Source organism: Corvus kubaryi, unplaced genomic scaffold (genome assembly GCF_017639235.1).
Source record: "Corvus kubaryi isolate FWS band 111438036 unplaced genomic scaffold, C.kubaryi_AGA036_p1.0 split1-131, whole genome shotgun sequence".
Taxonomy (NCBI): domain Eukaryota; kingdom Metazoa; phylum Chordata; class Aves; order Passeriformes; family Corvidae; genus Corvus; species Corvus kubaryi.
Window position 1 is genome coordinate 17,076,941 of NW_024582073.1, and position 27,232 is coordinate 17,104,172.

The following is a 27,232-nucleotide window of genomic DNA, read 5'->3' on the forward strand; positions in this document are numbered from 1 at the left end:
CTTTTTACAAGCAAGGAAAAAAAATATTATCCCAGACCGTTTGCCTTTCTTGGTTCATCAGGAATTTAATGAAACATTTCTGTTGGCAAAGCAGAGGGATAACCACTCAGCCATACTATTTGTTTTTAATCTTTTCACCAGCCTTCATATTTTACATGCAAAGAATTTTCTTTGGATTAGCCGTTACACCTCTCAAACTCTTTAAAAGGAAGGATCAGCCTCTTAGTCCACTTAATTGTCATTTTAAGCCTGTAAATGATACTGCTGTTAAGAGAAAGCTTCTGAAATTCAGCCTGTTCACAGGGTTTCCTACCTGAATGCTTGCTGATCTCCTTTTTCTGTTCTTTCTACTGAGCTCTTTTACACAAGACAATGTCTGAGGGTCACTGTTTTGAATATCAGAGAGTCTTCCCAGGGACCTGCAAGAGGGGTAGCCCAAAAAAAGCAAGGGGAAATTTCTGCCTCATACTGATAAACACTGCAGTGCTGCCACTGCATCAGATTCCATCCAAAACCACTTCCCTGTTGCCAGAGTCCAGGGGGACTCAGAGCCATCGCACAATATGCTGCCAATACACATATAAACAAAATCAAAACCCCTCTCCAAGACTTTTCCCCATATTTCAATGCTCGTGGTCAGGCTGAACAGGGCTTTGAGCAACCTGGTCCAGTGGAAGGTGATCCTGCCCATAGCAGGGGGGTTGGTACTATGTTTAAGCCCCCTCCCAACCCAAACCATTCTATAATTATATGTAATCAAACATAACACCAAGTGCTGGCTGTCAGGGAAAACAAACCTTTCTATATTTCATTTGTTTCCTAAGAAGTTTAATGATTGCAGGCTCTGGTCAGGTTAAGTGCCTCGAAGACTGGGGGAGCAGCAATGCTCTCATGATAGGGTCATAGAAGTACCTCTTCCAGCTCTGTGTGGTTCTGGGAGTGATAACATCGATATCACCCTGTCACACAGTAACTCAGATTCCTCTCGTGTTTCTGGATAGCACTCTTTAGCAGTGTTTGATGTGGGCCTGAGGCACAAGCCAGCCTATTTACCTTGAATGAATTGTGAGAGTTTGCTTTGTCAGACTAAAAGCATATTTTCAAAACCAAGCATTTTCCAAACCATATTAAGAAACATTTATTCCACATAGTGGGAAAAATGGGTAATTATTTTTCCTTTTATTTATTTTCTGTGAATTTGGAACATTTTGTATTGGTTTGAGAGGTTTTTTTGGTTGATAAATCTTCAGCAGAGCAATAGGATTTGCAAGTATACTTGTCTGGTAGGGCATGTCTGCACAGCATTTCAGATGTGTGATCACGCATAATAAAAATGTTTGTTGGAAATGAGCTTGTTCATGTTCTGCCACGTATGTGAGCCAAGCAGCCCAGACTTGCCAGCCACCTGCATTACAAAGCCATCATTTACTCCACACAGTTGCCCATATTAATTGCACACCTCAGCCTCCAAAAGCACAGTTTGCTTCTTAGTATCTTAGTACACAACCACTGATAAGAACAATCATCTTTCTTAACTACTATGGCCAAGAACAATACATATATGTATGTCTATGTTCAAGATAAAGACTCAGGATGCTTCACTTCCAGCCACCTACAAAAACGGTGACTTCTCTGTATCAGATGGAGAACACAGCCTGGGGAGGATGGGCTCTGTTTCTCTGCTGTCCTGGGTGGTTGCATATAGTGTTTCATACTTTGAGCAGATTTCTGAGTTGTTTTTAGGAAGTGGCCGATTTTGGCCTTCTAGGCATCTTTCTTTCTTAACTTTCTGAGGTTACATACAATGTGAAACTGAATTAACAACATTTGTCATCAGCAATTTTATTATAGGTCTTGATTTTACAGTCAATATTTTATATTGCAACAGAAGAAGTACAAAAATGAGTATGAATACAAACTTTTAACTGATAGTCAGAAAAAACCTATTTCAAAGTATTGGTATGTGTCTATGTTGATGCATCTAAGTGGTTACATAACAGCTTGCAAATAAAAATACATTTCACTTACTGTAAACATTGCGGGTGAGGTCTTGGGTTGGTCCAGCCAGGCTCAGTGCAGGCCTTCTATTGCTATTACAGAGACGAGCTTTATCTAGAGATGCTCAAAGTTACACCAGCTTGTGTAGTTCCATAAGGATGTGCTTGGCAACTGCTGGTTACATTTTCACCTCAGCACCCAGGAGTGTATCTATAGCAAAGGCTGCTCTGCTCACTTAGTGTCAATGGCACTGCACAGAGGCACTACAGCCATGGCCACAAGCTGGCCTCAGATACTTGCTTTGCTATAAGCACTGCACTTGAGACTGGTAAAATAGAAATCAAAGGAAATCAGTGAAACCTGCTGTTTCAGTGCACTATGGCGTGTTGGTGCTTGTGAATTATACACCTCAAGGCACCACCTTTCACTGCAGAAACTGAGGTCAAGAGAGACTCCTTACTGTGGCAACCATTTGATGTTTGTTTCTATTCCAGTGGATTCCACAGTATTAAAGCTGTGGCCTGAGGGACCTTTTATGAAAGTTGGGAGGCTAGTGTCTACTTCTATATTAAGAATAAAATGTAATCTGACCAGCAGTGGTATATTCAGTAGGATTTTAATGGAGCTATCTGAGTCAGTCTCACAATTTTCTCTCCCGGCTGCACACTCAGCAGTTCTTACAGGTGCAGGCAACCCTCTCAGGAGTTTCTGTTCTTTTCTTGGCTCAGCTCAGCTGTCTTCCCACCAGCTGTTTACTGTGATACCCATTAAAAGGCAAGAACCACTCTGCCTATTCCATTGCTTGCTTTACCTGCTCAGAAGTGTCACAGTACCTGGGAAAGCCATGATTTATACTATGTGCCAGTGGGCAATGTTCCCCTCTGGGGAAGGTTGCACTGGGATGCAGGGAAAGCGTCGCATGTCCTGGTCATTTCCTACCTAACCTTTCAGCAGGAAGGAAGATGAGTGCTGATCTGGGCAAGTTCTGCTTCTCCTAGAAAGTCTCTTTCTTCTCTGTGCATGCCCCAGGGAGTCCCTGCTCTGTACCAGTGGGGAGCTGTATAGGAGGGAGCAAACCAGGGCAAAGCACTTGCCCTCAGTCACTGCCCACAGGCCCAGCCCATCTGAAAGAGTGTGTTTGTGTGTGCGTATGTACAGTATCACACCTCAGGTATTGTCTCCCACTACTTGGCTGTTAGTACCACAGCAAGGATTTCTGGTTATGGACTCAGTACACACCATGCTACTGTTATCACTCTTAGCTATGTAGCCACATCTTTCCCAGCTTTACACACAAGGAATGAAATTTTTCAGTAGTGCGGGGGACTCTGTTTCATGGAATTGCTGTGCCGTTGGTGCAAAGCCTGCAGTCTGTGTGGTCAGGGTTATGCACACACTGAAGGAGCTGAACAGGCCTGAAATAAGAAATGAAACCAAACAAATATTTAATAACCACTTTGCAAGTACAACAGAGTAACTTCACAGTTACTGAATGCAATGTGAAAGTCAAAGTGCGTGTTACACCTGTGCTTATCAAGCAGATGGCTTTTCTTAGGGTAATTCTTTTTGATCTTGCTGCAGAAAGGTAATTTAGGTGTTTTTAGGGACAAGGGCAAGTCAGTAGAAAACAAAGTAGGATCTGACCTCACAGCATGTCAGCTATGCTGCAATATAAAAAATAATTGCAAAAAAGAAGCAACATGTCTTACACAGACTGTGGAATTCCTGCCATGCTGGAAGTTCACAATCTGGCTTACTCACTGGTAACCCCTAATGCTACAACAGAAAGCTGTTGCTATGAATGTCACATATGATGAGGTTTTTTTCTAATGCATCCAGTGAATCCAGTTTTAAAGAAACTTCTGGAAGATACTATTGACATGGACAAGAGCAAGAGAAAATGATCAGCTTCAGTTGCTAAATGGCATGAAAAGCCAGATGCCCAGCTGGTACAGACCCACACGTTTTTGTTTGCAATGAGTGTAGGGGTGTGAAGCCAACTTACACAGTCTGAAGTTTGGCTTTACCTGTAAATTTCTTGTTTTATTATTCTGCCCATAATAAAATTAATTGTCCATGTTGTTCAATCCAGTTGTTTATATCTGTGTTAGCTGAGCTTTGACAAAAAGCCATACTGGTTACTTTACCTTCAGAAGTGAGTTGTGAGATACAGCAATGGGTGTGCCAGGTACCTTCCTGTGCTAAGACACAAGGGGTCTAAGCTATGATATATTTCCCCTTTCTGCCTTGCCCCGTGGGCCATTTCATCATAGGCTGAAATAATCTGAACCTACTTAAAAGTCCTGGGAGTATTGGTAAAAGGTTCCATTTACCCAAAGAGAAAGTAAGCACATGATTTGGCAGATTTATGCACTACACCAGGGCTAATTTTTTCACGAAGTGCAGAGCACCCATTAATCAGGTTCAGCAATACCCAGACAGGAACGTTTTGCTCTGCCTTCAGATTTAAAGACCTATCATTTGTCTCCTTTGCAGACCAATTTTTCCTTACTTAAACTATTGTCACAAACTCAGAAGTTCATAGAAATGTATGTTTACTTTGTAAATGTTCTTATCCCAGTATGAGTCCTTGACACTGAAAAGCTGTTCCTGACAGATAAGATATGAGCAATATTGAATGTTTGCTGCTTTTCTAATGTCTCTAAAGAATAATTTTGCTCTGTGTGAAGGTCTCTGAACCCACACAGAGAGATAAAGGGTCTCTGGCTTTTGTATTTCCTCAGCAGGAAGATGGAGATTTCAGACAAGTCAGGACTTGGGCTGCTGTTTCCCAGACTCCTGTTTTTAGCTGCTGACAATAGTAAATTATAGTAATTAGTAATGCTTATCGTGTCTCATGCCTCACTCTCTGACAAAGCAGCAGGACAGAGAGCACACTCAAACCATGGTGAAGGAAGTAAGGACCACCCTTGGAACCCTGTGTTATCTGTATGCAGCAGGGAGGAAAGCTGCCTGTTTGGTTCAGATTATTTTAGGTAAAAGCCCAGTCAGAAGAAAATCTGGCAGCTGGATTTCTCCCTCCCTGAAAACAACTGAACATGCTCAATGGGAAGCATAGGGCAGAGAGCAAGCCCCAGACCCAGTCAACACCAGGGCTGCAGCCTGGCTGGAAGTCCCTGAGAAAGACCCAGCCACACTGGAGGGATGTCACGGCAGGAAGGAGGAAGTCTTCTCTAGCTTGCTGTTAACCTGCAATATTAGTTTTATGTTAGCAAAGTTGTCACCATTATGAGTGGATAATTACCTGTAGTTGTCTTCACAAATGATCTTAAAGTTTCGCTCTTCTAAGATGCTTATTAACTTCTGAATGGAATGACCTGAGCAGGATTCACTGTAGAGAGAAGACTTCAGTTACTTGTGTTCCTTGTGTGTACAAAATGCTCACCTAAATTCCACATGCTTTATTATAGGTAAGATTCTTTAAAAGCTTGTTTGCTAATGTGCTATAAAGTCCATTGGGTTTGTGGAAATTTGCTACCATTGGGCCTTTGCTGGTAGAAACTATGGGATGTTCAGCTGTGCATCTTGCATGAGAGCTTCATGCAGGAGGACATCTGTGGGAAATGACCCAGTCCCATTCCCAGTTAGGGTGCTCTAGAACTGCTCCTTTGCTGCTGGTGGCTTCCATCCACAGCAGCACAATATAAGGCTCATTGAAATCTGTGAAAGGGCAAAAGGATCAAGTCCTCTGTGTGATAAGAAAAGGCCAATCATGAAAGCCAGCAGCCAAGTCTCAGATAGGAAGTAAGATAGGAGGACACTGATAGAAAGCATGGGAGGAAGCAGCTACCTCCTGTCTGACTCAGTTTATGGCTGCTGCTGCTGCCCTATTTTGACAAGGGGCTGTTTCAACCACTATTGCTTTGGTAGGAGCCCTAACTTGTGTATTTCTTTCCCATCCAGGTAAAGGTTTAATGAAACATGTAGCACTCTCATACCTACAAAATCTTTATCTCTATGCTTAATTTAATTTAATAGCCCAAGGGCCCCAAAGCTGTAGTCAGAGGTTTGACAAGTGTCATAGGCACAGACAGAGACACAGCAAAATACTTGCTACCTCAGGGTAAAAATCATCTCCTCATCCAGAGCATAGGACACATTTCTACCGCTGGGGGCAAATCCAGTTCCTAACATATGACATTAGTGGAAAGCAAAGCAAGCTCTTTTTTGTTCACTAGACTTGACAAGCTATCAGTGATTCAACATGGAATACAAACCAGAAGATATAAGGAATACATACTATTGGGGCTACCCTTCCTCTCTCTCCTTGGAAGCAAGAAGAAAATAAAAAGGGAATTGCTATGAACTTGTCACAGGAGAAGGATGTGTCCAGCAAGCGGGCTGGCAGGGCACTGTCTTTATGAAGCTGTTGAGGGGGAGCATGATGGCTTTTCTGATGTTGGGAAATCATGGGACAAAGGATCCAGTGCAAAGTCTGGGGAAACGGATGTAAAGATTAGTCGATGTCCTTTTCTTCACCAAACCTTTATGCAAAGGACGACAAGAGTAAGTCTGGTATGCTGACCCCAGCATAGATGCACACCTGTGAACCATGGAAGGTATGTCAGCTCATGTGGAACGGGGACATTTCTGGGTGTCTGGGCTAAAGGGAGGGGCTGCAACACTGGAGCTGGAATTGTGTCAGAGAGTGAGGCTGTCTGACCAAGGTCCACACTCCTTCCTAAGCAGCGCTGCATCATCACAGCCTGCTTCCTGATCCACGGCGCCAAGGCTCCTGTTTCTGTCATGGAGATCCTTAAGAACGGGGGAAACTGTGGCAGTGCACTATGATGATGTGAGCCACAGAACTGGCTGTGAAAGGAGGGGTCAAAGGCACAGAGCCTCATGCTTAGTGCTTGAAATGTGATAGATCTGCAAATGAATCTAATTGGGATGAAAAAGATCACTCAGAAAGGCTCAGATGTGAGTTGAGGTCACTGTTCTGGTATCAGTAATTCCATGGTAAGCATTTCAAGCACAGATTTGTTGTTAAAAATCACAGACTCATTTAGGTAAGAAGGGACTGCTTGACATCACCTAGTCAAACCAATATGAGCTGGAGAAGGTTGCCCAGGTCCCAGTTACGTTTTGAGTATGTCCACAGATGGAGACTCCACAACCTGTTCTGGCAATCAAAAATGGCTGTGCTCAGGATAATTATGCTGTTCCTGTGGACAAGTATATTTCCCAGCTGTTTACCCTTGCAAACAGCCTGGTCTCTGACTTCAGTGCTGCACCCATAGCAAAGATCTGTAGGAGCTCAGTGGGGTTGAGAGGAACTTAAAGGTCATGGGACCTCTAGAAAGCAAGGGAAATGGCATTGTGTCTTAGCTATAACTAAGTTGTCTTAGCTATAACTTAGCAGTACCTACAAAAAACAGTAAACAACAGTACAAACGTTATTCTTTCCTGCAGAGTAAGCATCTAAAGGGTGAACGTAGAGCAGATTTCATGAGTTTAAGACAATGTCACTGTCAGACGTGAGCTGTGCCCCATGCCTTCCACACACTGCTCATCACTGTGCACCAGTGTGACTTACCTCTGGGGTCCACCAATGTCTTGCATAAGCCAAATGTGCACTTCAGAGACTTTATCTGGATTCAGGTTAAAGACCTCAATACTTCCAAAGATGCTGTAAGAATGGAGCACAAAACAGCAAAACACTCTTAGTTATCTCAGAAAGATGTAGAGAGTACACTCCCCAAATACCAGTGTTTATTAGTGCTGCTATTACACTCAGTGGAGAGAACATCATCTTGCCAATGGATTTTCATAGATTATTTAATTGCCTTATGGTCAAATGTTTTCTCCCCATTCCTGTTTCACTTTCAGGAGGACTTCTGAAACTGTTTGCAGACAGAAACAAGCTGAACTTTTGCCATCTTTAATGCCTCTTCTCCTGTTTGGTTTCCTGGCTATTGATTTGGTTTGGTGCCAGGGAAATGACCATGGCTCTTTCCTCAGAGAGCATATTCTTCCTCTTTTGATATTAATCAAGACTGCACTTCCAGCCAGGCAGCCCAAGGATGCACAGTCTAGTGGGGTAAAACCAAAGAAATTGTAATAATCAAGTTACTTTGTGCAGTGAGAGGGCACTGGATACCCCATCTACATACCCTCAGAAGGATTTCAGTTACAGTGTCTGTATAGAAGGAGTTAAAAGAATCAGGTTTACATCAGCCAGTGGTGAATTTACCAAAAAGCCTTCTGCACTGGGACTCACAGGCAGACACACCACATGCGGCCCCACAGAAACACGAATGATTGTGTGCTGAGTGAATACCTGCTGCTTCTGAAAGCTCCAGCTTCTATTGATCCATTCAGCATCACCTGAACCACACCACATGCTGATTCTGCAAACTGAACAAAACAAATGGACATTATACTCTGACCCTACATGCAGTGCCAAGTCAGACTTGGGGCTGATAGAATTCACTGGTGTCCTCAAAACTGTCTAATACAAGCAGAGGATCTGGGCAATATTTTTGCAGAACATTTCAGTGCAAAAAAAAGCCTCCAAAGTCTATGGCAAAACTGTGATAAAGCCTCATTAGGCAGCTATGAATTGACTGTCTAAGGTTGCATGGGATTGGTACAGCAACTTGGCTGGTTTCAGTCTCTATAGGGCTTTCCAGAGCCCCAGCAGTGACAACTGTCTGTAGTAATTCACAATAATCCTATGACTTCTTTAGCTCCGGAAGTAAGGTCAAGCCAGAACAGAGGTACCACTAGTTTAAGGACACACAGACAATGACATACTTGTTTCCTTGTGACTCATGCTCTTTGTTCTTTTGTGGCTTGGGATTTTTCTCTCTTCGTATTTTACTAAAACTCATCACTGAGTTTTGTTTGATTTGATTTTTGATATACTGGATCATGTAATCACTGCTTTTTTATTCTTTACAACTCATGTCCAAATATTTAAAGTCTACTAAGGTCTATAAAGTACTTACTCTAGATATATAATCCATTGATAAGACAAAGAATTTTTAAAAAACTTTATGCAGGTGACTGTACTTATCAAATCTTTCATCTCCTCTTAAATAGTGTGGCTCAAACTCAGATCTTGAGAGCTGCAAAGTTTCAAGAAGGAAGGAAGCCTGCACCTGAGCAAAAGCTCAGTCTGTATGGTGGTTTTATCTCTCCCAGACTCTGGAACTGACCCATTTTCACTTCCAGTTTACCCACAAAACAATTTCTTTTTTTTATGGTGAGTAGACTTTTTCTTACATACATGGAGCATACAGGAATGCTTGTTTTCCACCTGAGCAGTCACCTACTGATAGTCACACCAAGGGTGAAACCTTGAGAGACATGTAAAATTAAAGTTATACAGGACATCAGGTTTTTCTCTGGCCCTTTGTTCCCATAAAGTGCTGACTCAACAAAGCCAGGCTAATTGTTTAGCTGGGACCAGCAGGATCTCATTCTTGTGATGGGAGCTGGCATGTGTCTATGGGTGGGGACATCACAGGAACCCTGCCAGATACTGATGTGGGAGGATGTGCTCTTCAGGCTTATACCAGGAAGTGCAAGGGGATTCTCGGCCTCTTGGAAAACTTCTGTGCCAATTTGGGTACTGCTTTCCACATTAGCATGCTAAAATATATTTTACTGTATCAATTTAAGTCCTGTGATTTAATTAAGGTGATTGCTATAATTGTGAATATTACTTGCAGAGCTCCAGCTCTCTGCCAAGGGTTGTTCTAGACACTGACACTCAGGCTCTGTCCACAAAAAGAATGCCCAAACTACAAGGACATTAAATACTGTACATTAAATATGGGACCTTGGATTCCAACACAATGATTTTTGACATCGGGAGCTAAAGCTTTTGTCAACTTCTACTATTCCATGTTTTAAGTCCAATCTGCAATATCATTTTTTGGCAATGTCAGGAACTTAGCGCACTTCTATGCTTTTGGATTCAGGGAGATTTATTCTAGATCTCACCATCTTGGATGCCATTTTCCAGAACACAGAGCCAGGGTTGCTCTCACATTCACTTCGTTTCGGACAAGATTCATAGTTGATTCCTGAGAAAAAATACATTTATAGAATAGCTAAGGTTAGACTGAATATTTTTGCAAGGCTTATGTGGCTTTGTGAGCAAAAAGATTTGCCCTCTACCAAGAAGACTACATGAGGAGAGGGCTCTAAGAGGAAAACGAATTTGCATCTCTTCAAAGGTCTTCCCATTTGCTCACAGTCTTTTCAGGGAGGGAGTTGCAGACCCCATACCAAAAATAATTCTCAGAAAACTGAGAAGGGAAAACACACAGTCCCAAATGTGAGAAACAGGTTGGCTCTTGACAAGTGCTGTCTGATTGCATGGAAAAATTAAGCTTTGCCCAACATTTTCAGCAATTCCAGCCCAGTTTAAAGCCTTAAGCACCAACCCAGGAGTCATGTGGGCAGTGATACCCCCAAGGCACCTGCACACTGCCCCAGCACTTTGACTGGCCTGTGGCCAGGTCCTGTTTGAATGACACTCCTGTTTTGCAGTTTGTCCCACAGGAGTCACAGGGTGGAAGCAAGCAAACTAAGTAAAGAGGTCTAGATGTCACCATAGTTCAAGCAACATCTTGGTGTTAAAATAACATCCAAAGATGTGGTTTTTAATCTAATCTGAGAAATAGGTATTATTTTCAGACTTCCAAAATATTGGACAGTTAAGGTTTTAAACTAAATCACTAGAAAAGAATGTGAAAAGGATTGTGTTTAGGTGTTGATTACCTGGGGCAGAGGGGTCTCCACACCATGAAATTCTATCAGCCATATAACCCAACAAGGTGTCCTCCAAGGTAAGGAAATTTTGGTTGGATTTTGTGTAACGATGAACAAGGTCATTTGTCTTGCTCCAAAACAGTGACTGTGAAATAAGGTACAATGTCTGGTGAGTGATAACTATGCTAGAGCTGGTCAGAAGTTTTTTCAGGAGAAAACCAGAAGGTTCATGATAACGAAGGAGTTTTAGTTTATATTAAAATGCAGCAAGTTCACCCTGGTGGGTCAGTTCTTATTTGAACACTCTCATTTGCAAAGTATTTTGGGTGGGGTTTTTTTGTGGAACGGGACATGTTTCGCTTTTAAAGGATTTTGAAAGAAAGGTTTGACTAGTTCTCATAGGATATATACCAAATTTGTTGTTTGCTTTTGAGCTGCATATGGAAGACCAGCTTTCTGGAAGCAGTGTCCCTCTAATGACATGACGGCTTGCTCCTTACAGAGAGCCATATGCTCAGGGAACAGGGACATTTGTGTCACTTCACTGGGATGATCTTGGTACTGGCTTGAGGCAAGCCTTACACAGGGATGATTCCCAGCAATAGGGCATGGACAGGGTTACGGGGGTCCAAAGGTGTAACCGCAGGACTGTGGCAATAAGTGCAAAAGCAAAATATCATCCTCACCGACCTACAGACCCTCACAGTTGTTATGGATGAGATCCCACCGCTCAGAACACTGCCCAGACCTGCCATGCCACCACAGCCCACCATGCATTGTTACCTTGTTACAGGGAATAGGATGACTCGCTAGCTCCATCAAAGGCTGATAATCTTCTGCTGTGATATTACAGGGATTCTTGTAAATGAATGCATCTTTCAATGATTCCCATATTTTTAGGCAATCCTTATCTCTGCCGAAAGATTAAAACATAGTTAATAAATATTTATGAGTATTTGTGTCTGTGAAAGGTTCTCCCTCTGTTCTAGTCAAACACTCTGGACCAGATGTTAGAAGAATTCCAACTATGCTCAGGCACCAAATATATGATCCATTACAAAAGCAGAGTATCTTCAGCAGAGTAAATATATACTGAGGAATAAACAGTTCCAAATCATCTTTCTCTCTCTCTCCTGCACTTCAAATTACTGTTTATTGCAATATCCAAATGTCATCTATGTTCTTATCCCTTAAAATGATCCATGCTGATTTCACATAACCAAAAGATCAAATTTCTTGATTATTCATACCAAATCATGAGAAGCAAATAGCTTCTCAGACTATAGGTTGTACATTTTAAAAGTATGGCCAAAGGATGCTATCCCCTCAGATACAGCAAGCCAAAAATATGCCCATGTGTCTCCCTGCAGAGAGTTTGACCCTACAGAAAAAAATCTGTAAAATAAAACTAAATTTAATATAAATTTTATCTAAAACAAAAGCAGTGATTTAGCTGTTTGGGACCAAACCAAAAGCAGAGTTTTAGCTGAGATTATTTTTGTTCATGCACTAATTTGCAGCTATTGGCTTTGCTAGAGGCATGGTGGATTTGCTCACGTAAAACCAGGATCCAGATCAGGTACCACTGTACATTGCTGTCTGAAACTGAGCCTGGGAGCAGGGACAGGGCACGTCAGCCTGGAGGGTCTCCAGCTAAATGGCCAACTGAGGCAGCTCTGGTGCATCCCAAATTTCCTTTCATGTCATGCCAGTCTGTTACAGAGCCAGCCCCAGTTGCATTAGGGACCACACCTCTCTTTTATATGAACCAAATTTACTTCTTGGTAAATAAAGATGAGTAACAATGATGATTTTTAACAGGACTATTATCTTTCATTCAAGAGCCTAAATGCACTTTCAGTTACATCACTGTAGAATTAAGAAGCCAAACTGTGGATGCTGCAGGGAGCACGGTCATTGTATTGCTGTTGCACTCTTGTGTCAGCAAGAATTCATGTTTTACTTAGCAGGATTTAACTTGGGTGTATTAAATTTTGTCCTGGAGGAACCTTTCTCTGGCTGCAAAGTGTAAATAACCCACAGAGACCATGCAAACCCACATGCAAACTTTGGTACTTTATTTAGGGGTTGGGAAGTTGTAAATACCTCTCTCTGCCACCAAGGATTACAACATGGAGACACTGAATCATCCAAAAGAGAGGGCTCCTGCTGACTGAGGGGTGACATTATAGAAATGCAGCTGTCCCCTTTGCTCTGCACTGTCAATGGTATCATAAAGATAATTTGTAGGGCTTGGCTAGAAGCACAGGCACATCTCATAGACATTTATATGGCTCACACTTTCTAATTTGTCAAATGATTTGTCCTCCAGGCAGTAATTTTTTTCTTTTTTTTTAAGCTACTCCTGAAATCTGCTTTATATAAGAGCGTTAACAGCCACAGGTGACAGCTGGGTACCTGGTGATCTATCCTTTCATGTGGCAAAATTTTTATGCTGGGTCTCAGAATACAAAATATTTTTTAAGAAACCATAAAAAAACCCATGCTTTTTTTTATTTCCAAAGCAGAGAAGTAGGAGATAGACACAATATAAAGCATTTCTGCTGCTAGGCTCAACTCACAGCCATGAGACCCACAAAGAAAACCATCCAGGAGATTCATGATCATGCCAAGACAGTTTGCTGAGTCACTAATCCAAAGCATCAATGTTCTGTCCTTTCAAGACACCAAACTCAGCACTGGATGATGTCTGTCAGTGTCACCAATACCTGAGAGAAGAGTCTTTATGCACAGTCCTGGCAGAGCTAAGCCAGACTGTATCTTTAATATCACAGAAGTTTGTAGGTCATAACCTGCAAACGGAGGAGTCTCTTCTACAGCTGCTAATCAGTGTGGTACTGTTAGCTGTAGCACACAGAAGAATGGTAAGTCACAAAGATGGGCTTTTATGGAAACTAGGCAATTTCAGCATTGTTTTAGAAATAAAAGCACAGATCATCAATGTAAAAAAAAATACAAAAGCTAAACAAACTTTTATTTTTGCTGTTTTCAACTATCAACATGTATTTTTTTACAAATGAATAACAATAAGTAATTGATTTGCCACTGGAAAGCTATTTCTCTGATATGAAGCACAAATTTTATCTCACATCCTCAAGAGACTACCGGGCACATAGAACTGTGATTTTGGTTTACATATGATAAGCACTGAGAAGATTTGAGGACCTGCAAATCCCAGCTCCAAGAAGACATGCCATTCTTTCCAGTCTCACTGTTGAGGTAGACTCTGTTAATAAGGTTTCACCTGATCCTTTTTCCAGCACAGAAAGAAAATATTTGTCTGGTATGCCGCATTTAACTCCCACTGAGTAGAGGTGAGGGCAGAGACCTGGTGTAGCTCTAGGCCTTCTGAACCAATATAAGAAGTTTTCTGGCATGTGGTATGCTAAAAATTCCAGCAAGAACAATTTCAGGTTGAACATATGCCTTGCCAAAAAAATGCCGGAGAAACAAACTTTTTTCTTAAGGCTGCTCCCAAGTCATAGAATGTGTTGACTTAGTTTTCTTTCTGGATATACAAAAGAAAGAAAACCATCTCTGCAAAAGAGATCCTCACTCTACCAGTTAATAAAATGCATCCAATTCAGATAATTCTGCTGTGGGCCTTGGGTGCTCTCTTTCTCTGGTTTTTGTTTGTGTATTTTGGGTTGTATATGAAATAATTCTGCATCCTATCTGCAAATATCATAATGTCATCTCTTTCGGCATAATGGATTTCTTCCTTTGAGGCTAACTTTGTTTATGCTGAAATATTTAAGGCCTTTTTTTCTACTATAGACTCTGAAATATTAAATCCAAATTCATTGATATGTAACATAAATATACTCTAAATTTGTGTTTAATTTTTTCAAGTTTTATTTTTATGAATAGAGTCTGGGCAATGCTGGTAATAGTGAAATAATAACTAACTGAAAGAACGCTGTGAAATCTATAAACTTGAAAACTGCAACCTTTTTCTGGAAAACAAGGATTGAAGAACTTGCCGTAAGACATTTTTGAGCCAGAGACTCTACCCTGAACTCAGTATAGCATACAATAAGGGCTGGGATACAAATAAACTTTTCCATATTAAATCCAAATGTTATACATACTGCAAAGCATATCCTCCATTTGTCCCTACATTGGGATAGAATTTGCGTTTTCCAATAAATTTGAGTATTTCTATCCATTTGCCTTGTATATGAATATCACATTAATCTTATCAAGTGAAAGCTGGGGCCAAGAATATTTCCATTAGCATCTATCCCAGCAGCCAAATTTTAATGTGCATATTAGAAAAATGGACAGCTTCTGCATCATTATTTCTTGCATATCTATACACTGGTCAGGCTAACCTTGAAAGAGTAGCCTTACACTGGACGAATGGGATGGCATTGAGCTATCTGGTAAATCACTGGGTTTTTTTCTTTGCTTTACGATTTTATTTTCTTTTCTTCAACTGGACATGATGGAGCAAATTTATCCCAAATTGAAACTGATTTAATTGGTTTAATATCAAGGATAAGTTTCATCCTGCTGATTTCAGTTACACCATGAACAATGTCTTACTCTCAGTTCAGCACTGGGTTGACACTGAATGCTGAAAATATCTTAAGAAGGGCAGCGTTCCCTCGGGCTGTGTTGCCTCTAGTTTTCTACTCAAGAATTTGATAGAGATGCTTCAAGTATGGGACCTATTTCAAATTTACAAGTAAAGAATTACTTCCAGACTTTGTTCTGAAGAACTCAACCAACTCTGCCCATGTTTTCAAATCACCCTTCCAGGCAGAGACACTTCACTGGTGAGACCTGTTCTCCCCTGCAATCAATATCAGCTTTTCCGAGGTCCAGAATTTTATTTCTAAAGCATTGCAATGGCTTCAGGACAGCCTGAAATTTTAATTGTGGCTCTGTGGTGACGCTCTGAAGTTAGAGCTGGAAACAGTTCCCTGAGCCCATGTACCTAACCCGTGCAGTGATCAAACCTCTGAAACTTGTGTAAGAAAGTCCTTTTCACTTGCTACCACGGCAAGCCAAAACTGTGATGAACCTAAGCACTCAGAAATCTGACCCTTTAAAAAGTCAGCAAGATATTTGTGGTTATAACATAGCTCCTCAAAGACATAAAGCCAGTTGTCACTCTTCTGGGGATCTACGGCATGGGCTTCACCTGTAAAAGCCCAGATATCTCAGAAGGAGAATGCACATCAAAGGAACGAAATGGCACAGCAACATTTCTGCATCTATCAGACCCCTCTTTGCCTGTGTCAATTTATCTGCTGCATTTTGGTAAGCTGTGGTGGCTGTAGACAGCAGTGAAATCTGTACATCCATATCCAATCTGTTTTTCATGCGAGCTTATATGTAGCTATGTCTTTATGTCAGAGATTATGCAAGGAACAGTAACATTTATGCCTGTGTTGAGAAGAAGCCCTCTGTAACTCAGAACCCTTTTGCTACCTTTTCTGCCCTAAACATTTCTGGGGTTTTATTTCTTCAGCTTTCCCGTCCCTACTTCCAGCCTTGCCGTGTCTCACTGCTGCTTTGGAGCAGATTGATTGGAGCTGCTGGCAAGGACAGCCCAGGCAGCTGTGGTTGGCCGTCTCCGGAGTGAAGCTGAGCTGGAGCTAAAAGCAAGGAGAACACTGCCATCAGGCGGGAGAAGGAGCTCCCCAGGAGCAGCAGCTGAGGTCAGCCCCAAAGGCGCGGGTTCCTCATGCCGGGTGACAGCGCGACACATCTCCAGGGCACGGAGTTAGAAAATGGGGCCGTGGGTACGAGGGATCGGCTTCCTTCTTGTTAGTGCAGCACCTAAACCCTCCCATCAGGTGTCTTTGTCCTAAAAATCAGACAGATGTGAATTAAGAGAGGTCAGCCAAAACACTGTCGTTGCTGAGGGTTTGAGGACACTACTGTCTGCTGGTTTTAGCCTTAGGATAATAGAAGGGGGGAAAATCAGCAAGGAAAAAGATGAAGGAAAAAATTAGGCCTGTCAATCTCTGTGTCTTCAATAAGCACAAGCCTCTCGTTCCCCATTTAGCTTAATTACTGCAAAGTGTCTGCCACCATAACGCTTAAGGTAACAGACTTTTGTCAACATGAAAATGACATGCTTGATTTTTTTGGCAGCTTGATTTGGTAAGTATTGCTTTCTGCTAGTTAGATAGTTCAAAAATCAGTAAACAAAGCATTGGAGGAACTGACTGGGGATAGAGAGGGCGACCCAGAACCCTGCCTCAGAGAAGGGTGACTTCTGGAAAGGCTGCCTGTAGGCAGAGCAATTAAATTCTGCATGGCAAAGAGGGGGAGCCTGGAGGTCTGGAAAAAGTACTGAGATTGCTGCTGGGTGCACCTCAGGGCTTTGTATGATCCTGTACAGGGAATGACCTGGAGCAAGTAACAGCTCCTCATCACACCAGTCCTTCACCTTTGGCAGCAATAAGAAGATTTTTAAGGGCAGGAGTATTTGTGGCTTTGGTTTATAGCTCCCAGAGTATTTTATGTGAGTCGGGAATTGGTGCTGCAGGACAACACTGAGCCTTATCACCCTTCCGGGAAGGGTCGAGCCAAGAGGTGGCGGCTGTAACCAGTGAAGAGTTCATCTACATAAGGAGATTGTTTCACTGCCTGGGTTTCAGCCTCCCTGGGTGAAAAACAAGCTGCGAAAGCAGATGGTGCTTTCAGAGATGCTCTGTAAGTCGAACAGAGCCTCCAGAAGGGCAGAAGTCTCACCTGGACTGCATTTTGACAGAGGGTAATAGTTGCTCTATAGTTTAAGTTTCCAAGTGAGGGCCATGTCATCAACAGATACAGAGGACATAAATTTAAGCTGGCATCTCGCCCCTTGATCAGAAAGGGTATTTTTAGAAGAGTTTTAATGTTAATATTAAACTTGTAAAAACACTTCTATAACAGTGATCTAAATTAAAGTATGTTGATCTAAATTAAAGTATGTTACAGCAGGGAAATATTCAATAGCTTAATGAAGCTTTACTTTTTCCCCCCATAACGTGAATTTTCACTATATTGTTTTGTTTTGTTTTGTCTTGTCTTGTTTTGCTTGTTTGTTTGTTTTTAATAGAACTAAAGCTACTGGGATGTGGCATAAATGCAGTAATTTGGGAGAAATCCCTTCTTTAAGGGTGGTCTGTGTGAGCAGGACACAGACAAGGGAACAAATCAGAGATTTAGTTCAACTGTGAGTGAGCTCCTTGCTAATTCCTTATTTTGTTGTCATCTCCTGGGATGACAGAATGCATCTTCAGCATATGTTTTCAATCCTTGGACACTTGAGACAGACTTTCATTTGACCCTAGAGGGAAAAAGGATCTATTCCTCCTATCCCTATGGATAAGCAGAGTTATATTTCCTCACGGTGCTCTGAGGTGTTAAATAGCTCTTGAGTTTTAGCCGTACCTTGGCAATGACAGCTGAATGATACCACCTCTGAGTATGGGTTTTTTTCACTGACATCTCTACAGACGTTACAGGAGAGCTGAAGCAGGGAATAGTGGGAGAGAACAGTTTTCCCCTTTTCAGCAACAAGCTCATAAAAACATTTAATAATTTCAATCCTAGGGTGGTGCTATAATTTAGACAGCCACAAGACATTGCCCTGTACAGTCAATCCTATAAAATCAATAAACAAGAGAGAAGGCAAAGAACTGACTGAGAATGACTAAATAGCTGCAAAGAGTTACAGTGGAAAATTAAGTAGAGAAGTATTTCATCAGCAAATACTTCTGATTAACGCGTAGAAGGCCAGCACAGACAGAATAATATTCTCTCTAGTATCGGGGATGAAAACCAAAGGAGATTATGACTGCAAGGATATTTTAATAGAGTGATGCAATATGGGTAGACTAACCCAAATGTGAAAAAATATTTGAAATTCTGTGGAATCTTGCACCATTAAATACCTAAACACTGCACAATGAATATAAAAAGTTTGAGTATATGAGAAATGGAGAGTAATTTAATGACAATTTTTATATTATAATAACTCAATGTAGAAAACTGACAGGTGAGTTGACATATGACTGTCAAAGTGAGAAATAAATTCAGATCTCAACAACATTTCTGTACTTTAACGGTCCATTGATGTTGGCCATGGACAAAAGGCAATGTATCTTGTGACATCTCCCCCTTAAATCTGCTGGACTCTCAGACCTTGGTTTGTCTGTGGAGTTACAATATGGGAGGGTAGATTTCCCACACAGACCTGAGCCTGAGCTCTGCACATAACTGGATGGCTTTTCATAGCCTAGTAGTGGCATTTATACTCCAGAAGGGCAGAAATAAATATGCTGGTGATTAGTTATCTCAAGAACAAATACATGATAGCTACCCACTGCCCTATGAACTTGTCTCTTGCTGAAAGAAAATTAATTCTTTCTAATGAACTTCCTTTAGAAAGAGATGACAATAAAACCCAAATAGACTTCTATCTTACAGCCCTGAGTATTTATGGAAATTAGCTTTAAACTAAATGAGGACTCTCTTGAAGGACAAACTCCATAGCCAGTAGCCCTGCCTCTATATTCTCATGTACTAATCTCTGTCTATTTGTGCCTACGAAACATTATATTCCAGTTCCCCATAAAAGCTCAGTACAGCATATTTCAAGAGAAGTGTACTTTTAAGTAAGACTCAAACAATTGTTAATATCAGTAATGATGTCTTTGCTACCAAGAAATTACAAGAACAGTTGAAGTCACTTGTATACAATTTCAGGAAGAACAATGGTATAAGAAAACCTTGCTATAAACATTGAAGGACAGAAGAAATGAAAAACAGAGCTATGCATGTTTCATATAACAAAGGCTAACACAGAAAAGGTATTAAAGTCAGCACACAAGCACATGAAATAGGGAGGGGAACATTAACAGCATGTTAGGATTTGGGTATTTTAATAAGCAGTGTGTTATTATGATGATACAGTGCCCATCTTAACACTGAGAGACAAACATGTAGGAACAAGATATCAACACCATTTCCATTAGAGATGAGCCAAAACATTTTTTCACTGCTGTTTGTCCTAGTTTCCCAGTGGACCTCTTACAAGTCTAAAAGCATTTCCTAAGAGATGAAAGATAAGGAAGGCACCTCTGGTGATCATCTAGTCCAGTCTCTGGCTCAGAGAAGGTTGCTCAGGACTAGCATCAGTCTGGTTTTGAATTTTCTCCAAGGATGGAGCCTCCACAAAATCTCCAGTCAATGTGTTCCATTCTGTGATCACCCTCATAGTAAAAAACCCCTGTTTTTTCCCTTATGTTTAAATAGAATTTTCTGTACTTTAGTTAGTGCCCATTGCCTCTTGTCCTGCAACTGAATACCATCGAGAAAACCTTGACTCTCTCTTCTTTACTCCCCTCACCTGGTATTTATCACCTTGAGCCTTCCCTTCACCAGGCTGGACAATCTCAGCTCTCTCAACCCGTCTCTGTATCTCAGACACTTCAATCATCCTCATGGTCCTTCACCAGAGGTGTTCCAGGTATGTCCCTGACTCCCTTGTAGTGACAAGACCAGAACTGGACCCAGCACTCCAGACACATCTCACTAGGGCTGAGCAGAGGGGAAAGATCCCCTCTGTCCCCCTGCTGCCAATGCTCCTTCTCACGCAGCCCAAGGCACCACTGGCCTTTGCCACAAGGGCACACTGAATGGGTCATGTTCAGCTTGTCACCAGGCCCCCGTGTCCTTTCCACAGACAGTGCATATAAAGCCTTTTCTTTGCTCTGGGACCAAAAAAGATGGCACAGCAATGGTAACAGATTTTTTTAGAAAGTGTATTCTTAAAAACAAAGAAACACTAAATCCTTTGCAGTTTGATGGATATCAAATTAGGAAGCTTTAGAAATCAGCAGAGCACTCTAAGAGGGTCTAATGCCCTACAGTTGGGTAGTAATTTTTACTCTTCAGAAGACTGGTTCAGTAATGGTTTCTCTTATGTAAGGCATATTTTCTTAATGAAAAAACAAATCTCAGGTAAGTTTCAATATAATATCATGTCTACAAAAAATAAAGCTAAGATTTTTGTGACAATGAATCATATCATGGGTATTTAGTACCATGCTTGATGGGAAAGTATTAATAATCAGTGAACAAACACAAGAAAACTAGATTAAAAATGCCGAATAAAGCATAAAGGCAAAATGCAAAAGTAAGCATACAACAAGCCCCAGATGTCTTTCGGGAAGAAATTATGCTGTGAATGCAATAGTATCTCATACAAAATCATGGTCCATATGTTCTTTTTGACAAAATGTATCTCCATCTCTACAGGCTGCAAAGGAATAGAAAGCCAAATTGTGTTCATGATTGTGCAGTCAGAAGACAGCTCTCCTGGACATGGACCAACTCTTACTTAATTTAATGGAATTATAGGCTCTTAAAATTTGTTACAACAGAATTTGCTGTTAACGATAAAAACAACATTGGTTGATCTAATTATATTTAAGGGGAAAATATATTCTGTGTCCACACAAGATTGCATTAAAACTGTATTGAAATTTTACCCTTTCAGCTTCATCATCAGGTTTTTGCACTGCTTATTCAGGCACAGTAGCGTTGTTGGGCCTGGCAGTTACATGTGTTATTGAAACTGCTCCCTGTCTGTGTCCTTGGTACTCTCTTCCTGTCAGAAGACAAAAATTAAGCTGGTTTGACTTCAAACAATTTTGAAATAGTATGTCCTTGCAAGGTTCTCTGGATGCAACCCTGTGCAATGTGCTCTAGGATGATCCTGCTTGAGCATGGAGGTTGGACCAGCTGACCCTCTCTGGTCCCTTCCAATCTGACCCATTCTCTGATTCTGTGTTTCTGTGAATTCACAACTGAGAAGTAACAGCAGATATGAGGGGGGAGCAGTCATTAGCAGGGAATGAAAATTCTCTCGAGCTGCAAATGTAAAATCAGTTATTTCTAGATCCAAAAAACTTATCATTTATGCTTTGGGCATTAGTGACTATGACCTTTTAGATAATGTGTCTTCTCCACTCCTTCCCCAGGTCACAAAGTGCTGATGGTTCCTGATCTCAGCCTGCCAATTCAAACGTGGTGAAGAGAAAACCTAAACCAGTTAACTTCGGCTACAGGTGTTGCCACTTTTCCTCCCCCAACAGGCACTGAGGTGCCAAACCATCATAAGCAGCATCCTCCGAGTGATGGGTGAGTTATTGTCTCACCACAACTGGTCTCTGTCAGCACGGATCTGCTGAGTGCCCTGACTTGTGCAGGTGAGCCTGCAGTGTTGAGCGCCCGCTGTGCTCCCCACTCTGCAACAGGGATAAATTCTTGGAAACTTTGCGTTGCATGAGACTGGAGGTGAGATTTGCAAGCGGCTTGTTAGCCACAAGAGGGAGTCCGTATTACTGGGAAGGAGAGGACGAAGTGATTTGAGGTCAAATTGTTTCTTCAGCTCAAACTGCCTTTGGTTTTATTCAGCCAAAACTGCCGCCCATACTGATTGCCACGCAGGATTTTTACAAGACCAGTGAAATCAGAACTTCTAGTTTCTGTTAATGTTGAAAAAGAGGTAAGACTGCCAAGCTGTGACAAACTATTGCTTTGGAGCCAGTATTTTCCAGGGAATTCAAAAGAGAAATGTTGTTCTTTACTGTTAGCGTGTAGGTGTGTGACTCTGTGTGCAGGGAACAAACCCTCTAAAGCCTGCTGCTATACCATCCACATTTTTGTCCTTAAAAAGAGGGCTAATATTGACAATGCTTTATTGAAGTGTTTGGTATTCCCTTCCTCTTTCTCATGAACTTTGTCGTGACAACGGTTCTATGCAGGAAGACTGAGGAAATTGAATGTGTACAGATGATAACAGTCAGCCAGCCAGCAGCAGAAATAAACCTGAGGATTGTATTGCACACAGGCAGTTGAATAAAATTTTTACCAGGAGATGCTGTAATGCAGTACCAAAGAAATGTCCTTTGGTGAGCAAGTTCAGTGCAGAGTTTTGATGAATTTGAAGAGTAAGCAAATCAAATCAACAAAAAATCAGGTTGTATGAGGTGGTTACAAAACTCGACTGCAGACAGCAGCAGCCCTTCAGTGGCCTCATTGGGCTGGGGTTCAGCCCAAAGATTGTACTGGAAAAGAGAAGAGCATGACCAGAGTCAGCTGGCTGGGCATGGTGTAAGGGCTCCAGTAAGCTGAGGGAGAGTGCAAGGAGGTATCCTCAAGGATTGAAGAGTTGTGATAATGAAGGTGTACACTAGCCCGTCAGAGGCCTTCTCACATGATTTACAGCACGCAGTTGCAACAGCAGAGCTAAATGGGGGCTGTAGACTTGTGAACTCTGATAAATCCATCTGTGATAGCTAGAAACAGTATAAAATCCATAGTTATATGTCAACAATCCCCCTATTTTTCAAAACCTGCCAGCTATTCCAATTTGAAATATGGCACTGCAAAACGTTGTAAATGTCACGCTCACTAACTACCACAGTGAATAGATTTTATGTTCAGAAAATATCATCAAAGGTGGAACTTACTGACTCTGATATAAAAAAAAGGTAAAAATAAAAGGAAATACCCATTAATTTCCTAAAAGCAGATCTTTTAAAACAAATGTGTGTATCAGTGTAAGATTAAAAGGGCGAGAACAGAGTATGGACAAATTTCTGACAAAATGAAAAGATTTCTAACCAAGATAGTGAAGTTCCCATGGTGGGAAGTAGCGGCAGCAACAGTTCTGGCAGAGTATAGGGCACAGCTTGCTCAGCTCATAAGACTGCCCATATTTCTGCAGTTCCCTGCAGAAGTTCCCTGTTCCTATTCTCTTTGATTAATTGCACCACAGATCCCATACAACAGAGGATCCAAGGCCTACATTAATGATGAAAGAGAGATGGATGAAAGATCCCACTCTTTGATGTGTCCTAAAGGCACCCATGTCATTATCAGAAAGCGCCAGTGACAGAAGTGGTTGGTTACATCACAAACTGCACAGAGCTCAGTGCGGTCAGAAATGAGCAATCTTGGGTTTGATTCCCAGAAAAGCACCTAGATTTAATTCTCCATTCATGAAACCTCTGAACATTTCAGATGTACAAAACAAGCATATTTTTCTTCTTCTGTGCTCTATGCCTTGGAAACAATTGTCTCTTAAATAAAATAAAACAAAAAAGGGTCCTACTATACAGAAGTCATTGAATCTGAAAGAAAGTGAGCTCACAGCCACAAAGATAATTAAATATTGTTGGATTATGAATAGCACAAAATATTACCCCTTGTAATAACAAACTTTTTAGAAAACTTGTGATCATGGATTTGTGATACTTTTAAAGTTGTCCTTGAATTAATTGCCTAAACAAATCATCCCTAGTGATATTCTTGGTCCAGATTCAGACTGTGTTGCCAGTGAAAACATACGTGGCAGTGGCTGAAAGCATATTCACACAAAAGTGGCTTTCACATCTTCAGCACCCCAATTTGAATGAAATGTGCCCATGTAATAAAGCCTATTAGGCTTGAAGACAATATCAGATTTAAATATTGAGTGTATACTTCTTTAATAAATAAATGTATCCTATTAGAAACATGCATATGATTTTGCAAGTTTCAGGAGCATTTAAATTTTATTTGTAAAAGAATCTTTCTTCCCCTCACTAAAGCCACTCAAATATTTAATGTAAAGCATGAATAAGTCTCTGTGCCCTCAGGTCATGATTTTCCATGTGACCCTTCAAATACTGCAAATCAGCTTTTTCATACAGCACAGGATATCCAAAGCCAAAAGAAACCCAAATGCAAGCAAACTATAATCAGCTTTGTTCTCATCAGCTCAATGTCATGAAAACAAGTGGTGGCAATTGCCTTTTTTACAACAAAGACCAGGATGGTTCTGTCACCTGGCCAAGGTGTGGGGCAGCCCCACAGCACCCAGGCCAGGGCGCTGGAAAAGTCTGCCAGAGGCTCACTGCAGACACAAAGCAGCATGGCTGGTGCCACAGAAGGGATGGATGGTTCCCTGCTGAGAGACCCTGGCTACTCTGGCTCCTGTCCTGAGGGTCTGGGTGCCCCAGTATCCCGTTATTTCATATTTTCCCTTTCTCTGCAAAGAAAGGGATCAGAAAATCAGTTCTCAGCTCTAATACACTATTGCAGACCTAGGCCCATGGAATCTCTTCTGCAGGAGAGGAGGGATGGGCTGCCTGGGGTGTTGCACTACCCACTGTGATGTGCTGAGCAAGGACCACCTCTGGGCTAAGGTGTTGCCTGGGACTGCTGAGCTGGTATTGTGATCCACCTCTATTTCTCCATGCAAGCTGTCTGTGCTCATCGGGAAGTCTTACCCACATGCTAAAAACATCAGTTTTGAATAACCCCAAGGTACTTCTCAATGTTTTTCTAACATTTTTGTCTGTCCTATAAATCTGTGTTGAACCTTCTCCTTTCCCTCCCTCCTGTGTAGTTTTGGTTACAGGACTGCAGTGTCACATTACACGATTTTGGCAGATCAGCTGTACAGCAAATTGCTTCACCTCCATGTACTCAAACCTGTTAGAATTCAAGCTTTTGTTTCAGCAGGCATTGGGGAAGTTGCGAAAAACATTATTATGTTTTGACATAGGATTACTGTTAGTTTTATTGCCTCTCCAGGTAGTTTCCTTAAAAAGCCACCGCTGGGGCACCGAGTTTCTGCCTGTACATTTTTCTACGAAGCAGGAGTCTTAAGCTCCTGATTTCTCCCTGCCACTGCAAACCCAGTGGTCACGGCCAGGTGGAGGAGAGAGACAGTTCTGTTCACCTCACACCTGAGGCGTGACCCAGACCTCTACTCACCCCAGCTCTGGGTACTGCGCCCTGATGTAGTTGTAGCATCTTCCCAGGATGACTTCTTGCAAGTTCTTGGTGGTCCCCCTGTCCTTCCACTTCAGCATTTTGACCTCGTGCCTTCCATGGGTCAGGAGAGAGGCCAGCACCACGGCGAGGACGAGCGCGGCCAGCAGGACCACGATCCCCACCAGGAGGACGGTGCGCTGCCGCGTCCGGGCAGAGCCCTGCTGCAAGGGCATCGCGCTGAGGGGCGGCGGCAGCTGCTCCGCCGAGGGACAGCGGCTTCTGTCACCCCGCGCCGCCCCCGCCCCGGCGGATGCCCGGGAGGCCGGGCTGACCCCCGCCCGCCCCGGGTCACCGGCCGCCCGCGGAGCGCGGGGCTGTCCGCGGAGCGCTGGGCTCTCCGGGGGTCCCTGAGCTCTCCGGGCACCCCGGGGCTGTCCGGGCACCCCTGGGCTGACCGCGGCCGCCGGGGGTCCGGCGGGGCAGGGTCCGGACCGCGGGGCCGCTTCCCCCCGCCCCCGCCCCGCGGGCTCCGTCCGTTCCGCCGGGTCTAGAGCCAGACCGGGGCGGGAAAGTGAGAGCCTGGATGCTGTTCGCCCTCTGTGCCTTACTTTGCCATGACCTCCCCGAGTTAAGCTTCGGGAGGTTACCGGCGGGAACGCACACAAGTGACCCCGGGAAATAACTCGTAAATTTCCCGGAGTCCTTGTTCAAATAATTGCAGCGACAAATAAATGCTCTGTCTAACGTGTGAGTAAAAGATTCATTCAAACCACCCCAGTCTGTTTGCTCGAAATTAATTTGTTTGCAAAAGACAGGCGTTGACTCTGACTTTATCTAAGGCAGAATCAACTTCGCAGTACTCATAAAAGCATACTTTATCAACACGCGGTGGGTTATTTTACTTCTCTTCCTTGCCCACAGGCTTGGATTAGCTGTCACATGAATTTCTAAGACAAGTATGTAAATTATGGATGTTTGAGGCTGTGTGAAATCATCTAAGGAAGCATTAAGTGTTCACTGCAAGAGGGAAGTTAGTTCCTTACTGTACTTTCCCAAGTGGGCAATTCTACTTCCTTAGTCAAAAAGTCAACACCGAATAAGGCTCAAATCTCAAAATCTTAACAAAAGAAGCTATGCAATGCCAGAATGTTAACTAAAAATTATTCATAGGTTTTTAATAATTGCTTCCCAAGCACCTGTCTTTAACAGATTGACTGTGAGAAAGGACATTTGAGACACATCTCAGCCAGGCCAAAGTGGTTTTGAAAGACCTGAGAAATGCAGTGCTCTGACCAAAGCCTGTACTGGCAGGTGGTATGCTAAGCATTTTCCCAGAAATCATGTGAACTTCACAGAACTGAAACCTCAGTCTTAAAGGGACACATCAGGCTGCCAGACCCGAAGTGGTCAGGCAGTTCTAATAGTATTATCTCTTCATAAGAGAGACAACAGTGTTCTCTCTATGACACTGCTTGTGGCTCCTGTGGTCCCCATTGCTGATAGTGCACAAAGTGCAGGAAGATCTGTAGGAGGCAGTTCTGTAAGAATTAGCTCATAAAGGAAGTTCTTCCCCGTATTCCCTTCACCAAGCACATGGGTTTTGCCTTGACAGGCTCTGATGATTGTTCTTTATTTTCACCATCCTGTAAATGTGAACGTATGGTATTGACAGCTGAACTGTGTGGTA

At 42.3% G+C, this 27,232-nt stretch overlaps 1 protein-coding gene across 1 annotated transcript; it reads right to left on the reverse strand.

Moving 5' to 3' along the window:
- Positions 1-1,817: 1,817 nt before the first annotated feature.
- On the reverse strand, positions 1,818-25,847 carry CD38 (CD38 molecule). The gene is made up of 8 exons (XM_042053448.1): positions 25,546-25,847; positions 11,530-11,659; positions 10,756-10,891; positions 9,973-10,055; positions 8,303-8,379; positions 7,559-7,651; positions 5,264-5,350; positions 1,818-3,413 (listed from the first exon to the last, which is right to left on the reverse strand). The coding sequence occupies exons 1-8, from the start codon at positions 25,776-25,778 to the stop codon at positions 3,332-3,334; spliced, it is 921 nt and encodes a 306-aa protein (XP_041909382.1). The 5' UTR covers positions 25,779-25,847; the 3' UTR covers positions 1,818-3,331.
- Between the last annotated feature and the right edge of the window lie 1,385 nt (positions 25,848-27,232).